We start from the raw sequence: 17,915 nt of genomic DNA, 5'->3' as shown, positions 1-17,915 counted from the left end.
CCCACGCTATTTCAAAACAACTGGAATATCTCAGGTTTTCCTTAGAGTGAGATTTCTGGAGGAAGGAGCAGGAGTCTTCTTTGAAGTTGATGACATCATCTAAGGACCTGCAAACTTCTGTGAGTGGCCAATCACAAACATGCCATATATCACTGGTGTAGAGACACTTTCATAAAGTCATAGAATAATAGACTGGAAGGGGCCTATAAAGCCATCGAGACAACAAAGCCAATGATTTGCATAAAACAAGAATATTGAGCTCAGAAATGCTGGGATTTCACACAGTCATTTTATGCAAACTACTGGTTTGAATAAGTAGAGGTGTTGTTGTTGCTTTAAAGAAGCTTTCCCCCTAAAATTAGCTAACAGCACAAAAAAGGTAAGTTTCCTGCTATAGCAGATAGAAAGATGCCATAAACTAGGGAGTGATTGCCCTACCTATTTATTGTTAATTAAACCAGGGAGCACAACAATGTATTAAAGTGAGTCAATTAATTAAGCACAATCTCTTAAATCACTGAAGAAGATTCAGTTAGGCTTCCAGGAGAAAAGTGACAGTCCACTGTTAATTAAGCAGACTGAGGCTGAGCGTCCATAGCGGAGGAGGGAAGAAAGGAAGGAAATTGAAGGGAAGGGAGACAGGAGAGGAATGGCACTGAACACCTGCCCGATGGGAACCGAGTCACACCTGCTCCAATGACTTCTTCGATCTTCACGAAAGACACGTCAATTTCCTTGGCAAACTCACGGACAGCTTCATTGGGGTCCTCATACGTAAAAGGGTCAATGTAGATCTTCATTCCTGGGGAGCCTTCTCAGTTTAGAGAAGAGCAGGACAAAAGAGGGAGAGAGAAAAAATCATATTCATCTCCGGGAAGAGGGATTAACAGCCTGTCTCCCTAAACCCTTCTTCTTTCCCTGACTGTGTTTACAACTACCTTTCTCTTAGCTCCCCCATTCACTGTCCTTCTTGTTCTATTTCTCCTCTTATATTGTTCTCTACTTCCCCTACATTGTCTTTTCTCTTGCTGTTCTCCTTGAAATTTAGAATGTATTAGTTATAACTGGCAGATTTGGAGCAGGTCATGGGTTGCACCCAGAAAGTGGGTGCACACTGTTATTTATTGAAGCAGTACCAAATCCATTAGCAGGAAAGTCAAGGAAAGAACTGCAGGTAGAGATCAATATTTATCAATCTGACACCTTTTCTGCGTCGGTCTGATTGCAAGGGTTAGGCCAGATGGCTGTGGTATAGCAGTGAATGCAGAGCAAAAAATCAAAGAGGCTACAGCAGCAAGCTGGGAGGAGAAATGAGCAAGGAGGAGAAAGACGAAAAGGGAGAGAGGGAAGAAAGAAGGAAATCACTTCAGAAAAAGTCACCTCAGAAATGAAAAACATATGAAAAGAAAAAAGACAAAAGAACAGACATATCAAGAGGATTCAATCAGAGTAAAAGAAGACCATCACGGCGCCCTTCTAAAAGAGGAGGCGTATACAGACACATGAAGGACTACAGAATGTGCGGAAAGTCATTTTTCAGCTGGTAAGTCATTCTAGGAACTTTCCCGTTGATTCAGACTGACCAACTCTGCAGCTTGGACTTAAATGCCTCCTTACAAATCCTCCCTTATTTAGACTGTGCACATTCAACTCACAAGAGTGAAGCTACAAACCAAAACTAGTTTGCTGGTTTTATGGCAAAGATGGCAGCAGGTTTATGATGCTACAGTTCATGCATAATTTAAGCCATTTTATTTACTCAACATACCTTTGATAGTTTTGTGGCTGCTACTAAAATGACAGAATGCAGCAATTACAAACAACCGAAGACCCTAACGATGAGATAACAGCATCCATAATAAATATTCTCAGGGTTTCCCTTAGCCCCACAAGGTCCCTTATAGCAGACTTCCAAAGCTCTACCAGACATGGCTGGGAATTTGTAGGGTGTTGGAGGCTGCCTGCAGGAGTAAACCTTGGTAGAAACCTCATTATTTCACTCATTAAGTTTTAAGAGAGGTCTCACACTCAGGAACACAAATTGTATTGGTGGAGGCACTTCCTCCCATCTGGTGTATATTAAATAGTGGAACACATGAGTCTAACCAAAGGGGACTCAAGTGCTGTTCAATGAAGCTTTCTAAACTCCATAAACCTGAACACACACACTCTCACACACAAATGTGTGGCACCACCTGTTATAAAGGTGACAGGCATGTCCCTTGTTTGTAACCAGATGCTGGTGAAGGGAAATGGGAGCCTCACCACCTCCCAAAGTATAATATAGCCCTCTGGGGCCTTTTATGCTATTCCCAAAGACTTTGTCATATTACCCTGCTTGTAGTACCCAGAAGGGTGTTGATATAGCTATGACTGGGAGGCCCAACAGACTGCAGCTGCAACCTCCATTCTTCTGAAAGTGAATAATATTTTTTTTTCCCAATAGGGAAAGTGACCTGAGGGTTAGATGTCAAAAGAACAAACTTATAGTTTTGGCTCATCCACTGATTTCTGGGGAACTATCAAATTGTTCCTTCCCTGATCTGAAACCTCCTTTCTTTCCACTTCTTGTTAAACTCTCTTTTTGTCTTGCAAACTATTTGGGTGGGAGGGGGTACCTAACCTAACTTTTGTCATGTGGCCAAAATGGCCCAATATATTTTATAACTGAAAAGACAGTCTGAGATATTCTGGATAATCTTAGTATGTAAACATTAGAATGTACTGTACATTGGGTAGTGGTGGTGGGAGGGAACAGAAGTTAAATCTCCAGAAGTTTTGGACTTCAACTCCCAGAAGCCCCTGCCAGCACAGCCAAGGTAAGGAATCCTACGAGTTGACATCCAAAACATCTGGATATCTTCTTTCTGCCCACCTCTACTGTACACCACATATAAGCATTCACCAACCTAGTATCCACCAGATGTTTTGGACTGCAAGCCCCATAATTCCCAGCCAGCATAGCCTTTGGGCAACAGAATACTGGGCACATCTGGAGGACACCAAGATGGGGAAGGCTGCCATATATACAGATAGTGATCTGAGTCTCCGAGTGTCAATCCTACGGATAGATGTGAATTTTGTTTTAATTAGGTTTTGTTCAGAAATTACCAAAATTTGCAAAGTTCTTTATATCTGGCACAAACAACCCCCTTTAGATTAAAAAAGAAAGAAAAGTGGAAGATGCTAAAACTGAGGGATTCATTCATCCAGGCCCAGAGCTTTGAGTGCTTAGATCCTAAATGTCTGGATTTTAATCCCTGTGTATTCAAGCATATTATTGCTTAATTAAGGTTGTCACCTTTTTTTCTGACAGGCATTTAATCTTTAATGGCTATATGGCACGAGGGTACATCATGGTCCTCTCCTTGCTGGGAATAGCTGTACCTGTTGCATATGGCTGGGCAAGAATTTAATTTCAGTTCATTTTATAATAAGAATTGCTCCAAATTAGCAAAGTTCTCCATATCTGGAAGAGAAAGTTTTAAATGTGGGAGAAAGTGAACCTGACAAGATTCACCCATCATTAGTTCATATTTAGCCAAAACAGCATTGTCCTTGCACAATAGGGGGTATCATCAGGAAACCCACAGGATCCCTGATGTTTGCAGAAGTGCAAACAACCTTTTAGGGAAAGAAACCCCAAGGAGCAGAGGGAAGGATCCCCCAAAACATCTCAATGAGAATTGAGCATGCTCAGTAGGTAAGAACATAAGAAGAGCCATGCTAGATCCATTAGTCCAACAGTGTGTTCACACAGCAGCCAACCAGCTGTCGACAAGGAACCCACAAGCAGGACATGTGTGCAACTGGTGTACATACGTAGACTTACTGCTTCCGATACTAGAATGCTACCTGGTTGTTTGGGAAGTGGGGGCATTGAACAGAGTATCCTGAACAGGAACACTTCACATTACAACAGCTTGTCATAGATCCCACTTATGTATTCTGTTTTCACATAGTGGCTTTATTGGAAAAAATAGCAATCCTCTTATATTCTTTATTTTATTTATTCCTCCTCACCTTTCCTGCATTTGTCATCCCTTCAGAGGTCAAAGGTCCTCCACCTCTCCACTTCTTCAAATATTTATCTACCTCTCCCACCAGTTTATACTAGATATCCTTTGTTAAACTGCTCAAGTGACTTTACAGGTCATCACACCTGCCCCACTTGACTAGGAGCAACTATATGAACAAAGGACAGGTATCTTCAGTCCATGCCTCCATTTCTGCTCTTTGTTATTTGCTTTAACTTGGTTATCAGTGAGGAACTAGGGGTGCTTCTAGGTAACAATTTGCAGGGCTACGATCTATAGGCACTGTGCAGCTATCCCATTTTTCCCTCCTCACGAGATAGTTTTGTGGTAAGAAAAAGGACAGAAGAAGCTGTGGGGAAACATGGGATGGTTACAAATGGAAAACATAATCTGGATCCCTATAAAATTCCATGCTGGTGCAATTGTACAATATAAACCTTGTCCAGAAGCACCCTAAGTGTGAGGAACAAAAAACAAACCAACAAACTCAGACAACCATGTTTCCAGTGTTGATACGCTGCCTATGACTGTTCATGCTCCCTTGTGCTATAAATGGAGAAACTTGCCTAGCCCATTAACCCAAGGAGCAATTACTTACACTCTGATCTTAAGCATGTGATTTACTTCCAGGTAAGGGTGATTAGCTGTGCAGCCTTAAAGTCAACAAAATTCAACTAACTGGAGTTCAACAATGTTCACTGATCACTTAGTGAACGCAATCAACAACGCTAGACCCTATGAGAGATGACGATCCAATTCTGAATGTCTGGAATGGTAATTTCGTGGAAGCTGTGCAGTGCTCATTGATGCTCATCTGAATGGTTGGCCAAGTCTAGTAGACTTAGCTGTACGGCTGTCATCACTCACAACACCTCTACAGTAGTTGATCTCTCTTCCTTGCAGTATCTTTCTTTCACTTCTAGTTACAGCACTAAATCTGCCAAGAAAAGCCAGCTGTCTGGACAAAGCCTAAGGCACACTCTGGACCAACATTCTGTCCTTCCATTGCCAATAGTGAAATCTCCAATGAAGTCATCTGTGCTGTGCCCAGTTCATAAATCTTTTTACAGCTTCATCACATACACTTTTACTGTTCCATAAATCCTTTTACAAGTGCAGCTGATGCTCTAGCAGGATTACAAAGGAATTTACAAGATCATAACCAAGGCTGGCTTACAGATTAGAAAAGCAAACAAACATATAACACATGACGATCAAGTTGGGGGCACAATGACCTTGTAACTTAGACTGCTACTACCTTTTCTGCCAGTGTAATATGGCTTCTAAATGTCCAGCAATACATACTGCCCATGGCCAGCTAGAAGGTGTGCATGCTGCTGACGTGACAAATGGCTCTGCACTCACTACAGGCATGAGGGAATTTGCCAGAATTTGGAAACAGACTATGGAGAATGGTGCTTTGACATATCTGGAACAGCTTCTCTGAAAGGGGGGGAAATCAGAACACAAACCATCAATATCAACAAAGCTTTATGAGCTACCTGCAACAACATGGATTCAGAACTTATGATGTGGTGTCGAATGATTCATACATACTTTTAGTAATAGTTTTGTTCTTTTTCTGGTTGAGAATTAGCAACATCTCCATTCCGCCTAGGGGAAAAATTTTCTGTATGCCCACTTCTTCACCACCAGCAGATGGTGACCCAACAAAAAGAATAATCTCAATATTGTGACTCATAGTTTTCAAGGGCACATGTCCCACCTGCACAGATACCTCCCCAAACAATAACTGAAAACATGAATCCAGTGCAAACCCCCTGGCTATGTGCATATATACGCAGGATTAACATGTGCACACAACTCTTGCTAGCACACAGAGCAAGTAATTAATTTTTTGAATTACAATAAGAGGCAGGATCGGTTTGTAAATAGATATTAGCCACAGTAACTAAATAGAACCTCCATCTACAGAAGCAGCATACTTCTGTACATAAATACCAGGTGATGTCAATAACAGTGGATAGCATTTGCTAGCATCTTTTGCTTGTGACTACACAGTAGATCTGTTTGAGCACTGCTGGAAACAGAATGCTGGGCTAGATACACCTTGCTGTACTCCAGCAAATGATTACAAGCAATTTTTTGTCTTCTTAAACATAGTAATGCTACTATTCTGAATTGACAAATTAGGCTGCTATGTTTGCGTACAGCTGCTCAGTGCTTCCATATCATTTAAATCCAAGTATTTTGATACTCAGAGAATGGTTTGAACAGTTAGAAGAGTTATTAGACAGCATAGATATTTGATTTTAAAAAGTTAGTGGTGATAAAACCCAGCACTGGCACTGCACAGTGCTGTGCTGTAACGGAATGGAAACTCATAGCTTTTACATTGCCCTCACTTTTATCTACAATGGTGAAACAGAAAACACTGGATGGTTTGCTTTTACTAGCAGTTTGCAGCAGTAGAGAGGAAGACAGTCTCTTTGCTGACCAGCAAGATTGGACCTTGCCCTATCATTCTTCCAAGGTTTAGGACGATAAGGAAAAGATTTTATTCTCTCTCTCTCTCTCTCTCTCTCTCTCCCTCTCTCTCTCTCTCTGTCTCTCTCGCATCCTCCATGTCCTCCTTAAATTATCCTGCTATAGTTAGTCAATATTGAGTAACTCTGAAAAACATCTGCATGCAGAAGTCTTTCAGCATTGTCAGAAAACAATCATTTTCTGGACCCTGAAATTTGTACATTCCAGTGTCTTTTGACCAACCCTTCTCTCATCAGAATGTCCCACTCAAATCAGTTGGGCAAAGTGAAGTTAGGAGAGTACGTTGTTCTTCTATACAGATCAATCATTTGTTCCAGTTCCTGCATTCCCCCCAAATTTCATGCCTGTCTTTCTTTAGGATCTTTTCTCATGTGGCTTTCATCAGGAGTCACTGTAGCCTCAGCAAAATCTTGTCCTCTTCCTTCCTTTCATCACCATACACAGAACTATTAGATGCAAATACTCAAAAATTTCAGGATCAATGGCCTATATTTTGGTGCATTTAGGGGTTGATTAAAAGATGACAGGCCTTGCTTAGAGGTTGTCAAAAAGTGATTTATGTGTGAATGTGTGCAACTTTCTCCTCCAAGCCAGCCCAAGTGTCCTGGGATGGACACTGCTACGCTTAAAGCCACTGTCTGCATTTGAACTGACACATAATGCTGTAAATGGCTTTTAAATATTACTCCTTGCCACGCATAAGCATTTTTAAGTGGGGTCAACATGGGGGCTGTAATCTTTACACTAGCTTAAGAGTCACTTTCTTAACTTAAGGCTGGTAAGACTTGAAAATGAAGAAGTAAATCTGTTGGCAGAATTAATTCAAGGTATAGAGCTTCTTCAGATGAGCATTTTATCACACACTCGCAACTCATGGTTCTTCATGGGACATTTTGATGATGCAGTGATTCTCCCGAGCATCTCTTGCTTCTTCTCTCTTTTTTTCCATCACAAAATAAGACCCAGAAAATCTGATTTTCTGTCTATAACAATACTTGCCATGTGTAGGAGAAGCTGCACAATAAAAATGCCCACTGAATGGGCCACGTGTTCGTTGCTTGCTTCTTCTTTCGTCCCCGTGTGAAGAAAGTGGAATTTACTCATCCCTATAGTGGGATAGAAGCAGGAGGCAAAGTGACAGTAGGGAAATGTGATTCCCCCTCCATCTGAAGATCCTCCCTGCATCCCGCAAATCAGCACACAAAAACTACCCAAAACCACATGTCTGAAAAATCGTTCTCAAAAGAAATGGGGCCAGAAGTTATGTGCTATCCTACCTACATATTTTGGCCTCACTTTATGCAAGCTGTCTCAAAGTTGTCCTGGTAGAGCTGCCCTTACAATATTCTTGCCACTGAGCTATGTGCTTGCTTGTGCGTTTTAGGAAATCATTCTTACCATAAACAACAGCAACAAAAACTTTTGCTGTCTGGCAGTGAAGCGAAGAGCTCCTTTGGGGAACACATCAGAGGACCAAGGACATATGGAGAAGAACCATAACAGCGCAGAGAACAAAGCTAACCGACATGAAAAGTTCAGAAATGCCAACAAATAAAATAAAACAAAGGCACTACGGCAAGTGGGAAAAGAGTTATCATCTATACAAACAGTCCAGAGTGATTCAGAGAGCGGCAAATGCATTTGCTAGAAGGGTTGGCAGCTACAGGGGTGGTAAGGTCATACTGGAGAGTCTCCTGTATACAGCTCAGAAAGGTAAAAGAAAAATCCATCCAAATGTCATGACACAGAAAGATAACTTGCTGCACAAAGAGACAGCATACAGCAACCATAGGGGCTGCTTGCACTTTGATCTCCAGTCCACCTTTACTGCATGAACACGCTAAAGGCTTGACCCAATGCCTCTTCAGTAGGGAGGTCATGGGTGCCCGACTGGGTCTAGGAGTCCGATGGACTTCACCGCTTCTGCCCTCCCAACCAAATTTGCCAGGCCACAGTGCATTCATGGCCCGCACTTTGAGCACCTGCGTGGCCTGACAAGGGCAGGCATCTGCCCTCGTTCAGAGCCCCTATAGTACAATGGAGGCTCCAGAAAGTATGTATTTCCTCCTTTGCGTAAATGGCAGCCATAAAGGCCCAATTCATGCAATGTGGGAAATTCACAGTTTCCGGAACCTCTATTGAGCTGAGCAATGGAGGCTCCAGATGAGGGCAGATAGGCTCACAACTTCGCAGAGCACTTGCTAAGCCTCAAAGAAGCTCGGACAGTGCCATGAGCAGGGGTGGAGCAGCCTGGTGAGTATCCGACAGACCTGGACACGGGTGAGTCCATCCATCCCTATAGTTTACAGATGGAAAAAAAGTCCCACAACTCCCAGCATTCTCCAGCTAGCAAAAAAGCACTGGATTGTTCCCTAAGACAGGGAAGGGCAACATGCACCATGTGTCAAGGCCAACTTTTCTCAGTTCATGCACACCTCAGAACCACTAACAATCTGAGTCAATTTTATCCATACTATGTGACCTAAGGCCACATTCCTGTTCACCTTTAAAAATGCATGTCGAAATAAAGCCTAAAATGTATGTCTTTCTAATGTCATCAACTGCTGTACTTCATTGAAATGTTTGGAACTTTGAGAAGTGCTGGGCTCACACATTCATTTGGTACAATATGTGTATTCTCACCTTTCTTCCAAAGAGCTCAGAACAGGGGATGAGGGGTTTTCAGATAATCTCCCAACCAGCCTTAAACTCCTTAGCTTCAAACTTTAAAACTGCTGTGAACAGATTTGGTTTTAGAACTGGGGTTAACATCTAACCAGCTGCTCCTTATCAGCTACCCCATCAGAATATTCTCTAGGCATGGGGTAGGTAACCTATGGCCCTCTGGTTGTTGTTGGACTCCAACTCCCATCATCCATGACCACTGGCCATGCCACCTGGAGTTGACAAGACTTGGAGTCCAACAACATCTGGAGGGTGGAAGGTTTCCCACCCCATGCCCCAGATCAGCAGTAGGCAAACTGGTGTCCTGTTTTGGACTACAATTCCCATAATCTCGGGTGGTCGGCTATTCTGGCAAAGGCTTTATTCATTTATTCATTCATTCATTCATTATTACATTTATATCCTGCCTTTCTTCCAAGGAGCTCAACATGGCATACACATAATTCCCCTCATTTCTATTTTATCCTCACAACAACCCTGCGAGGTAGGTTAGGCTGAGAATCTGTGACCAGCCCAAAGTCATCCAGTGAGCTTCATGGCCAAGCGGGGACTAGGATTTGGATCTCCTGAGTCCCAGCCCAACTTCAACCACTACACCACACTGACTCTTAAGGGAACTGTAGTCAAAAATATCTGGAATGCACCAGGTTGTCTACCACTAAACTATGTTTTTTATAGCTCAAGGGTCCCCCCACTCCATATATATATATATATATATATATATATAGGTGCCCATGGGTAGTACATTGGGAGCCCATTCATGAGGACCACTGGAGGTGCCCTTGTGTGCCATATTGTTATAGCTTATGTCTGACACTTTTAACGTGGTTATCTTCTGTTCCCCTTTACAGTCTTTTTAAAAAGCAAAACAAAATAAACATGAGGGTCAAAATACACATGACACAGGAGATTGGGTGTTTGGGGTTACAGCCTTGGTGTGGAGGGAGTAGTAGTTAATGTTTCCCATCACCACCACCCAGACGCACACTGATTCCTTGATGTAAGTCAGAGAACTCCGTATTAGCCATAATAGGGAACACATACAGGCACTCCTATTGTGCCTGTATGTTTCACCTTCTGTATGTTTCACCTTCAGCTGAAGACCTTTTTATTTTCTCAGTATTTTAACAACTAATTTAATTTAAATTTAAACTCTGCTGTTTTAATCTCATATCCTATATCAATTTTTGCTGTGTGATTTTATCCTGGTCGTGCTTTTTTTGTATTTGTGTTCTTAAATTGTTGGTTGTTTTATTATGCTCTTCATTGTTTTTATTTTTGTGAATTGCCCAGAGAGCTTCGGCTATTGGGTGGAATAGAAATGAAATAAATAAATAAATAAATAAATAATGTAAGAACTAGCCATCGGGTGTTGCACTGGGGAATTGAAATGGGGTGGAAGGTTAAGTCCTCCCACTCTGTGCTGCAATCCCAGTAAAGATCCCTCCAGCGTTGGCTTTAGCAAAAGAGACAACAGAAGAGCCAATCACAGATCTCCCATGTCCCAAGTAGGATAATATCATGCTCAAAGCAGTTGATAACAAGGCGAGTTGTCCAGCCCACTGTGTCTCACTCGCTAATTTCTCTACTGAGGTTGCACCAAGAGATGCCTTATCAAAACAAATCACTCTACTGAAAAATGCATGTGACATATGCAATACAAGACTCTGTGATCACATTTTCCAGCAGTATCATGGATATACCAGGGTTCAGGTGAGCAGTCCCTTGATTGTCCCCTGTAACCAGAAAGTTTCTTAGATTGAGTTCAGAACTTTGAAGTCTGCTTGTCACAGTTCCCTTCGTGACGTTTCCTGGTACAATTTTAGCACCACATAGGTATCCCCCCACCCCATCTGCTACAAGGTCACAGTTCCACAACTGAGACCCTCAGAGCCTTAATACTAAGTTCCAAATTCTTTCACATTTCCATTCAGAAGTATATGCATGTATTGCTGCAAGAACAGCTAGCTATATAATATATATTATCTTTTACTGCTTAGTGTAAAAAAAATCAAAATCAAATAAAAGTCTATAAAAGATCTTTGTGCTCATTTTTCTCAGAAATACCAAAGTGATTGTTTAAAAATTAAAATAATAATGTGTACATCTATAATGAGCTATGTATTTTTGGTAATTCTAACAATTGTTTGTATAGTCTAGTACAAACATGGACATATTTTTGCACTCTGCTAAACAGTTTAAGCAATCTGATCACACATTGCTTTGAACAGCACAAAAATGTATAGTTACTGTTTTCTGATCCACAATAGTAGATCTTAGAGACTTTCTAGACTAAGCACCCTGTCATCCATATTCACATTGGTCTTACTGAGCTGCTTTAAATTTCTTTACAGTTATTAGTCTCCAGCATCAATCTGTGCTGGTCTCTGTATTTTCAGCTGAATTTGCTTCTTTTTAAAATAAGAAGAGATGCAGACACATGTTGTCCAAAAGTTAAAAGTAAAAAAGAGTAAAGAATCTCATGGGTGCACAAAAAAGAATTTGAAGATCAGGAAGCAGAACAGCAACTATAGATTTTGTGAGAACCTTTAGTTCTGCCCATTTGCAGAATGTTTTTGGTTCATCTTAAGCCCATGATTGCACATTCATGTGAATAATAATGAGTACCTTCTCCTCTAGACCTTAGCCGCATATTTTCTTTGTAAGGTAAAAGAAAGTCTGGGAGGCTCCACTTCTAAAAGTGCAAATTGGATTTCAGCTGCTCCCAATTTGGTTTTCTTCCCCCATCTCATTTCCTGCTTTGGCTGTGGTTTGCTTAGGTATTGCTGCTGGCTGTAATCTGAAGAGCCCTAAAGAGCTATGTGCATTTGTGTTGGAGATTTCCCCTGAAACACCTGGGAACTGTTGAATATAATTGTTTGCAGCTGGTTCTGCATGCACAGTGAGCATGTAAAGTATGTGTAGGTGCAGGCAGAGAAGGGTAGGTGGGCAGCGATTGCTCAATGGCCAAGATTGCTGCCTGGCTATTTTATTATCCTATTAACTTTCCTAATACAGGTTATAAAGGCTCATTTGCTGCCTTTCACAAGCTCCGTTTGCATTCTGGGAAGGATCTGAATATGATCTGTTTACTAAACAGCTGATGATAAGCCATTTGCCTATATTTCACAGCGACTAATGAATCTATACATTTTTAAAGGAGGAAGTAAAAAAAAAAAGTTGTGGAGATTTTATAGACCAAACAAAATAAAAATGTTTGTCTATGGATTCCTTCCAAGACCTTGCCTTTGCTTGCCAATCAAACTACAGCAAGCATAAAGGCAGTTACTCTTATTGTAGTCTGTGACAAACTCCAATTTCTAGTGAGCTGTGTAGTCTGTGCACAGACCCATTTCTCGGGAGCATTTACAGAAAGGCTGCCGACAAGCCCTGTGCTGCAAATAAATAACCAGCTGAGGAGCAGATGTCAAACTAGTGCCCTATATCTTGGCTTCTCGGGTTTTCCTAAAATACATATTGGTAAAATACATTCTAAAAACCTGTTTAAACATCTGGCTACACAAAAGCCAGAAGGCACAATTACCAGCGGCTGAGGATTCCCTTCACTGCTTTTCGAATCCTTGCATTCTCCCTGTTTCCTTGCTCTCTGTTCTTGATTTGCTCTGTTGAGTGTGTCTGAAGGAAATCATGGCTGCCATACACACACTTAAACTTCTGGTAGAACTATGCTTGTTCTCTGCTAGTATGTTCATAAGCGTCTTTCCCTATGTTCCGCTTTTTCTAGGCCATCATTTTATGACCTTTTTATTCTCCCAACATTTTAACAATCTATAAATTTTAAATAACATGGTTTTAAATTTGTAATTTTGCATTGCTGCTGTTTTTATCTGGTTGAGCTTTTATATTGTATTTTATATTATGGTTTTATACTGTTGTTTTATACTTTGAATGGTTTTAATTTTTGTGAACCGCCCAGAGAGCTCCGGCTATTGGGCGGTATAGAAATGTAATAAATAAATAAATAAATAAATAATCATTTACTCTGGGGCTTCTGCAGTCAAAACAATCATCTACAACTTCCTGGAAATAACCCCTATTCCCCAACCCAAATTATCTCACTTCCATTGTCCACTTCCCCTGCCTTTTCCCCTAACGTGTATTCCATTCATACCTCTGAATTCAGCCTCCTTGGCTTCATGTCACCTCTAAATTAGACTATAAACAATATTACGTATCTCAAACTTGTACAACAGAAAACACTTAGGTGTGGTTCTCACCACCTTCCTGGCCCATCCTCAACTTCCAGGGGTCTTCTTCCACACTCACCTCTACCAGTGCTGTAGTGCTGTAGCTTATCGCTGTACACTGCCTCTTTGCTGTACGCTCGCTTCCTAGGAAAACAAAAAGCCAAAACTAGTTTAGTTGATGCCCAAGCAATACACTTTTATACAGCCTCGTCAACGTTGTAGCCTAAACCTATATGGCATTGGCTCACAGGCTTTTGTTTTTTACTGCTTAGTACCTAACAAACAGTGCAATCCTATATAGCTTTTCTCAGATGTATACCCTGCTGGGTTCCATGGGGCAGACTCCCATGTGTTAGAATAGCAGCCTAAATCCTTCAAATGACGCCAAATGAAAAGGGAGCCCTCCACGCAAAATGCACTGTGCCAGAATTTGCCAGGGTGATTTGCTCTCTGAGCTCCAGGGATGAACTTTTGCTTCTCCTCCACCTTCCTTTTTAATCATTTAAAACATCTCAACAAGAAATGCATATTTGCCATGAGCAAGTGGGCAAATTCAGGGTACAGGTTTCAGCAGCTGTTTAAGGAATAAGTGTGTGCATATATGGGGGGAGGGTGGATGAAGTGTTCACATTAAGTTTTAAACACTCCCAAGTATGCGACCTTTGGGGCAAGGTGGATGGAGCAAGGCAAGGAGGGAGAAAGACAACGAAGAGTGAAAGGACAGCCTACTCTGGCCCTATTCATTGCACCAGGATGGCCAATTATGGGATTAACATACCATACATTCAATCATCCACAAAAAATCCTGGAGATAACACTTTTGGTAGGCCAGTGTGGATCAAGTGCAGGATCAATACTGGAAGGCAGCAGGTTAAGGCTGGCCCCAGACATTTCACTGCCTGAGCTGGAGCAGCAAATGGTGCCTGCCCACCCCAAAGTCAACGTGCATAGCGCCCAACACTGAAAATTATTTTGGCACATGAGGCAAAACACCCCACAAACACACCCCAGGTTTTTATGGGGTGTTTTGCCTCACGGGCCAAAATAATTCACACGGTTTTAGGTGCTTTGCACCTTGACTTCATCATCCCTGGTAGATGATGAAGTCAAGGTAGAAATACAATAGTGATAAAATTAAAAATCAACCATTTTGTGCCCTTCCACAACACCCAAAACCTGCTTCCTGAGGCAGCTGCCTCACTCTGCCTAACGGTAGGGCTGCCCCATCAAATGCAGAGACTCTCTGAGGAAAGCTTATCAATGCAGAGATTGGCATGGCTCATGTTGTTGTTTTACATACTTCCTAAGAGGAGAGTACATACCAGCTCCTGTCTTTGAGTGTGTTTCCTGGCTAGAACATTTGCCCTTCTTCAAGAACGCACAATTTAAATGATGCAAACCAAGTTTCCATCAGCACATACACTAATCCACAGGCTGTTTATTATATAACCACCACAGACAGGGCTGGCCCTACCATTAGGCAAAGTGAGGTAATCGCCTCAGGTGGTAGACTCTGCCAGACAACCGTAGCAGCCTCCTTGATGTTACTCCTGAATCCCCTGCTGTTTCCTTCTGTTGGAGGACAGAGCTGTGTCTATCACACAACCTGTCCTGGGGGCCCCTAAGCTAGCCTGCTGCCTCAGATGTAGTGGAAGACACTATCTGAAGTACGTTTCAGCTGCCAGTCCAGCCAGCTTCCTTACATGGGATGCGGAGGGGTGCCATCTGGTCCTTTGCCTCAGGCAGCAAAACGCTTTGGCCCAGCCCTGACCACAGATCTGCAAATGGATCAGTTCATTGCTTGCACGAAATGTGTCTGTTTCCACAAAACTTATCTAGTCCTTGGAATGAAAAGGGAAAGCTAAACTTAAAATGCATCAAATGGTACCTGCTGCAAACAATTGAAATAGCCACCAAGGAGACAATGAAGACAACCCCTGCTGCTGCAGACCCAGCAATCAATGGCAGCTGTTCTCTTAGTTCCGACTTGTAATCATCTGGAAAAGAAAAGAGTTTTGAAATCTTTCTGCCCACTCAAACAAGCCTTCATGCCTAATAATAAATCTCTATTATTTATTTATCACATTGACATCCCACCATTCTTTCCAGAAGTTCACAATGGCACACCCATATTATCCTACAATTTACGCAATGGGTAGGCTAAAGTTTTCTCTAGGCCACCCAATTAATTTATTTATTATTTATTTATTTATTTCTATACCGCCCAATAGCCGGAGCTCTCTGGGCGGTTCACAAAAATTAAAATCATTCATAATATAAAACAACAGTATAAAACCATAATATAAATACAATAAAAAAGCTCAACCAGATAAAAACAGCAGCAATGCAAAATTACAAATTTAAAACACCATGTTAAAATGTATTTATAGATTGTTAAAATGTTGGGAGAATAAAAAGGTCTTCACCTTGCGTCTAAAAGCATATAATGTAGGTGCCAAGCGAACCTCCTTAGGGAGCTCATTCCACAGCCGGGGTGCCACAGCAGAGAAGGCCCTCCTCCTGGTAGCCACCTGCCCCACTTCCTTTGGCAGGGGCTCATGGAGAAGGACCCCTGAAGATGACCTTAGGGTCCGGGCAGGTACATATGGGAGGAGGCGTTCCTTCAGATAACCTGGCCCCAAGCCGTTTAGGGCTTTAAATGTTAATACCAGCACTTTGAATCGGGCCCGGACCTGGACTGGCGTAATGTGGTCTCGTCGGCCAGTCCCTGTTAGTAAGCGTGCTGCCCTGTTTTGTACCAGTTGAAGTTTCCGGACCGTTTTCAAAGGCAGCCCCACGTATAACGCATTGCAGTAATCCAAACGAGAGGTTATCAGAGCATGGATAACTGTAGCAGCAAAATCCATGACCAGCAAGGTATATTCATCTATAGGGCTCATCTACACCTACAGCCTTTTGTGGAGTGGGGCGGGACAATCAGGGAGTTTTCCACTTTTGGGATCATCCTTCAGGGGCCACATGCCAGTGAGTTGTCCCGGAAGTAAAGAGGGACAGTCCAGGGGGACGACGACATTTTTTTAAAGAAGAGGAGACATTTGCACAATTGCTCAATTGCCAAGCGCCATCCCGAAGATGGTGAAAATGCTCTACCCCTCATCCCCGATGCTCACGGACTTTCTCTGCACAGCTCCATGCCCGTTTCCTGAGCCCTGCTACCCATGGGGAAGAGGGAGGACCCCAGGAGGGAGAGCCACACTGCCCCAGAGCTCGGGATAATCCCAAGATGGCAGAAAACAATGGGGAAAAAGCAGTCACAGCTATTCTGGGAGAACTGAGTGTTCACCCCAGGATCAGCTGTGTGTCATTTGGGCATGTAGAGACGAGCTCGTGACCACCCCAGGATAAATGGCAGGTGTAGATTAGGCCATAGTCTCCTGTCTAAATTTCCATCCACTATCATACCACCCCTAAGAGCCGGATTCCGCCATGACTATATTAGAGGAACTTTCAGGTCCTGGAAGGAACTGAAGTTTAGCAAGTTGTCTGGTAGGGAGTAACATTTAACAATGGCTTGATATCCTTGAAACACCAAATCATGGTTTGGCACTGTAAGAACAAATCTGGAAACACCATTAGACTCACACATACTGTCCACATCCTCATTCTTTCCCTTGCACTTCTCACAGCCGGTTCAGACATCACACTAAGAGACCATAGTTAAGATGGTTTAGTGTGTTGTTATGGTGGGGAAAGCTGCCACAATGATGGTTATGGAACTACCACAGGTAACCATTTTGCTATAGTAAATCTTTGTAAACTGCCCAGAGAACGTCGGCCATGGAGCAGAATAATAATAATAATAATAATAATAATAATAATAATAATAATAATAATACAGTATGGGTAAGGGGTGGCTTACCATGACATGTGGTGGGCTCCCTGATGGTTAGAACAGGCTCCGGGAAGTTAAAAGGCCGCAACCATAGACACGGCAGCTTAGAGCATCTCACACTTCTGGCGATGCTCTAGTTGTCACAGACTTTTTCTATGGCTGTGCAGCAATTTTTAAAATATTTTTGGAATGGAGTGGGCAATGGGAGCCTGTTGCAGTGTGAAGGATGCTGGGATATGTGGTTTAACCATGTGGAGGTATGTGCAGTACCTACGGAAGGGAGGTAGCAGAACTATGTGGCACCACGTGGTGCTGTGGTCGAGTGGTGGGGCCCACCTGTGGTTCCGCTACCCCCTTTCTCCATAGTTTGCCTAATTACCACCCCTCCTTGCACATGTGAACGGGGCCTCCAGATAATTACATGCTTATTGTTTTTTGCCAACCTTAGTTTGCCATTACATCCAAACTGGCAAACTTATGATTTGTGTGGTTTGTACAGTCCTTACCACAATGGACCTGTAGACAACATCAGTTAACAATTGAATTGTATTAATTTTACCGCTCATCTTCCGATAATTCTGCCACTAATAACTAACTGCTTAAAATAAATTCATACAAATAGAA

At 42.3% G+C, this 17,915-nt stretch overlaps 1 protein-coding gene across 2 annotated transcripts in view; it reads right to left on the bottom strand.

Annotated features, from left to right (window-relative positions):
• The window catches only part of EPHB1 (EPH receptor B1), a 384,580-nt gene that overhangs the window by 53,827 nt on the left and 312,838 nt on the right, over positions 1–17,915 (bottom strand). The window contains exons 8-10 of one of the 2 annotated variants that reach the window (XM_063132314.1): positions 15,327–15,435; positions 13,518–13,582; positions 689–811 (exon numbers count right to left, since the gene is read on the bottom strand). In XM_063132314.1, the coding sequence (XP_062988384.1) occupies positions 689–811; positions 13,518–13,582; positions 15,327–15,435 (297 nt within the window). The remainder of the gene's footprint in view (positions 1–688; positions 812–13,517; positions 13,583–15,326; positions 15,436–17,915) is intronic. The other variant, XM_063132315.1, reaches the window with a different exon arrangement.

This window comes from Elgaria multicarinata, chromosome 8, assembly GCF_023053635.1.
Source record: "Elgaria multicarinata webbii isolate HBS135686 ecotype San Diego chromosome 8, rElgMul1.1.pri, whole genome shotgun sequence".
NCBI lineage: Eukaryota > Metazoa > Chordata > Lepidosauria > Squamata > Anguidae > Elgaria > Elgaria multicarinata.
The sequence above is the reverse complement of the archived record's forward strand: the minus strand, read 5'-3'. Positions and strand labels throughout refer to the sequence as shown.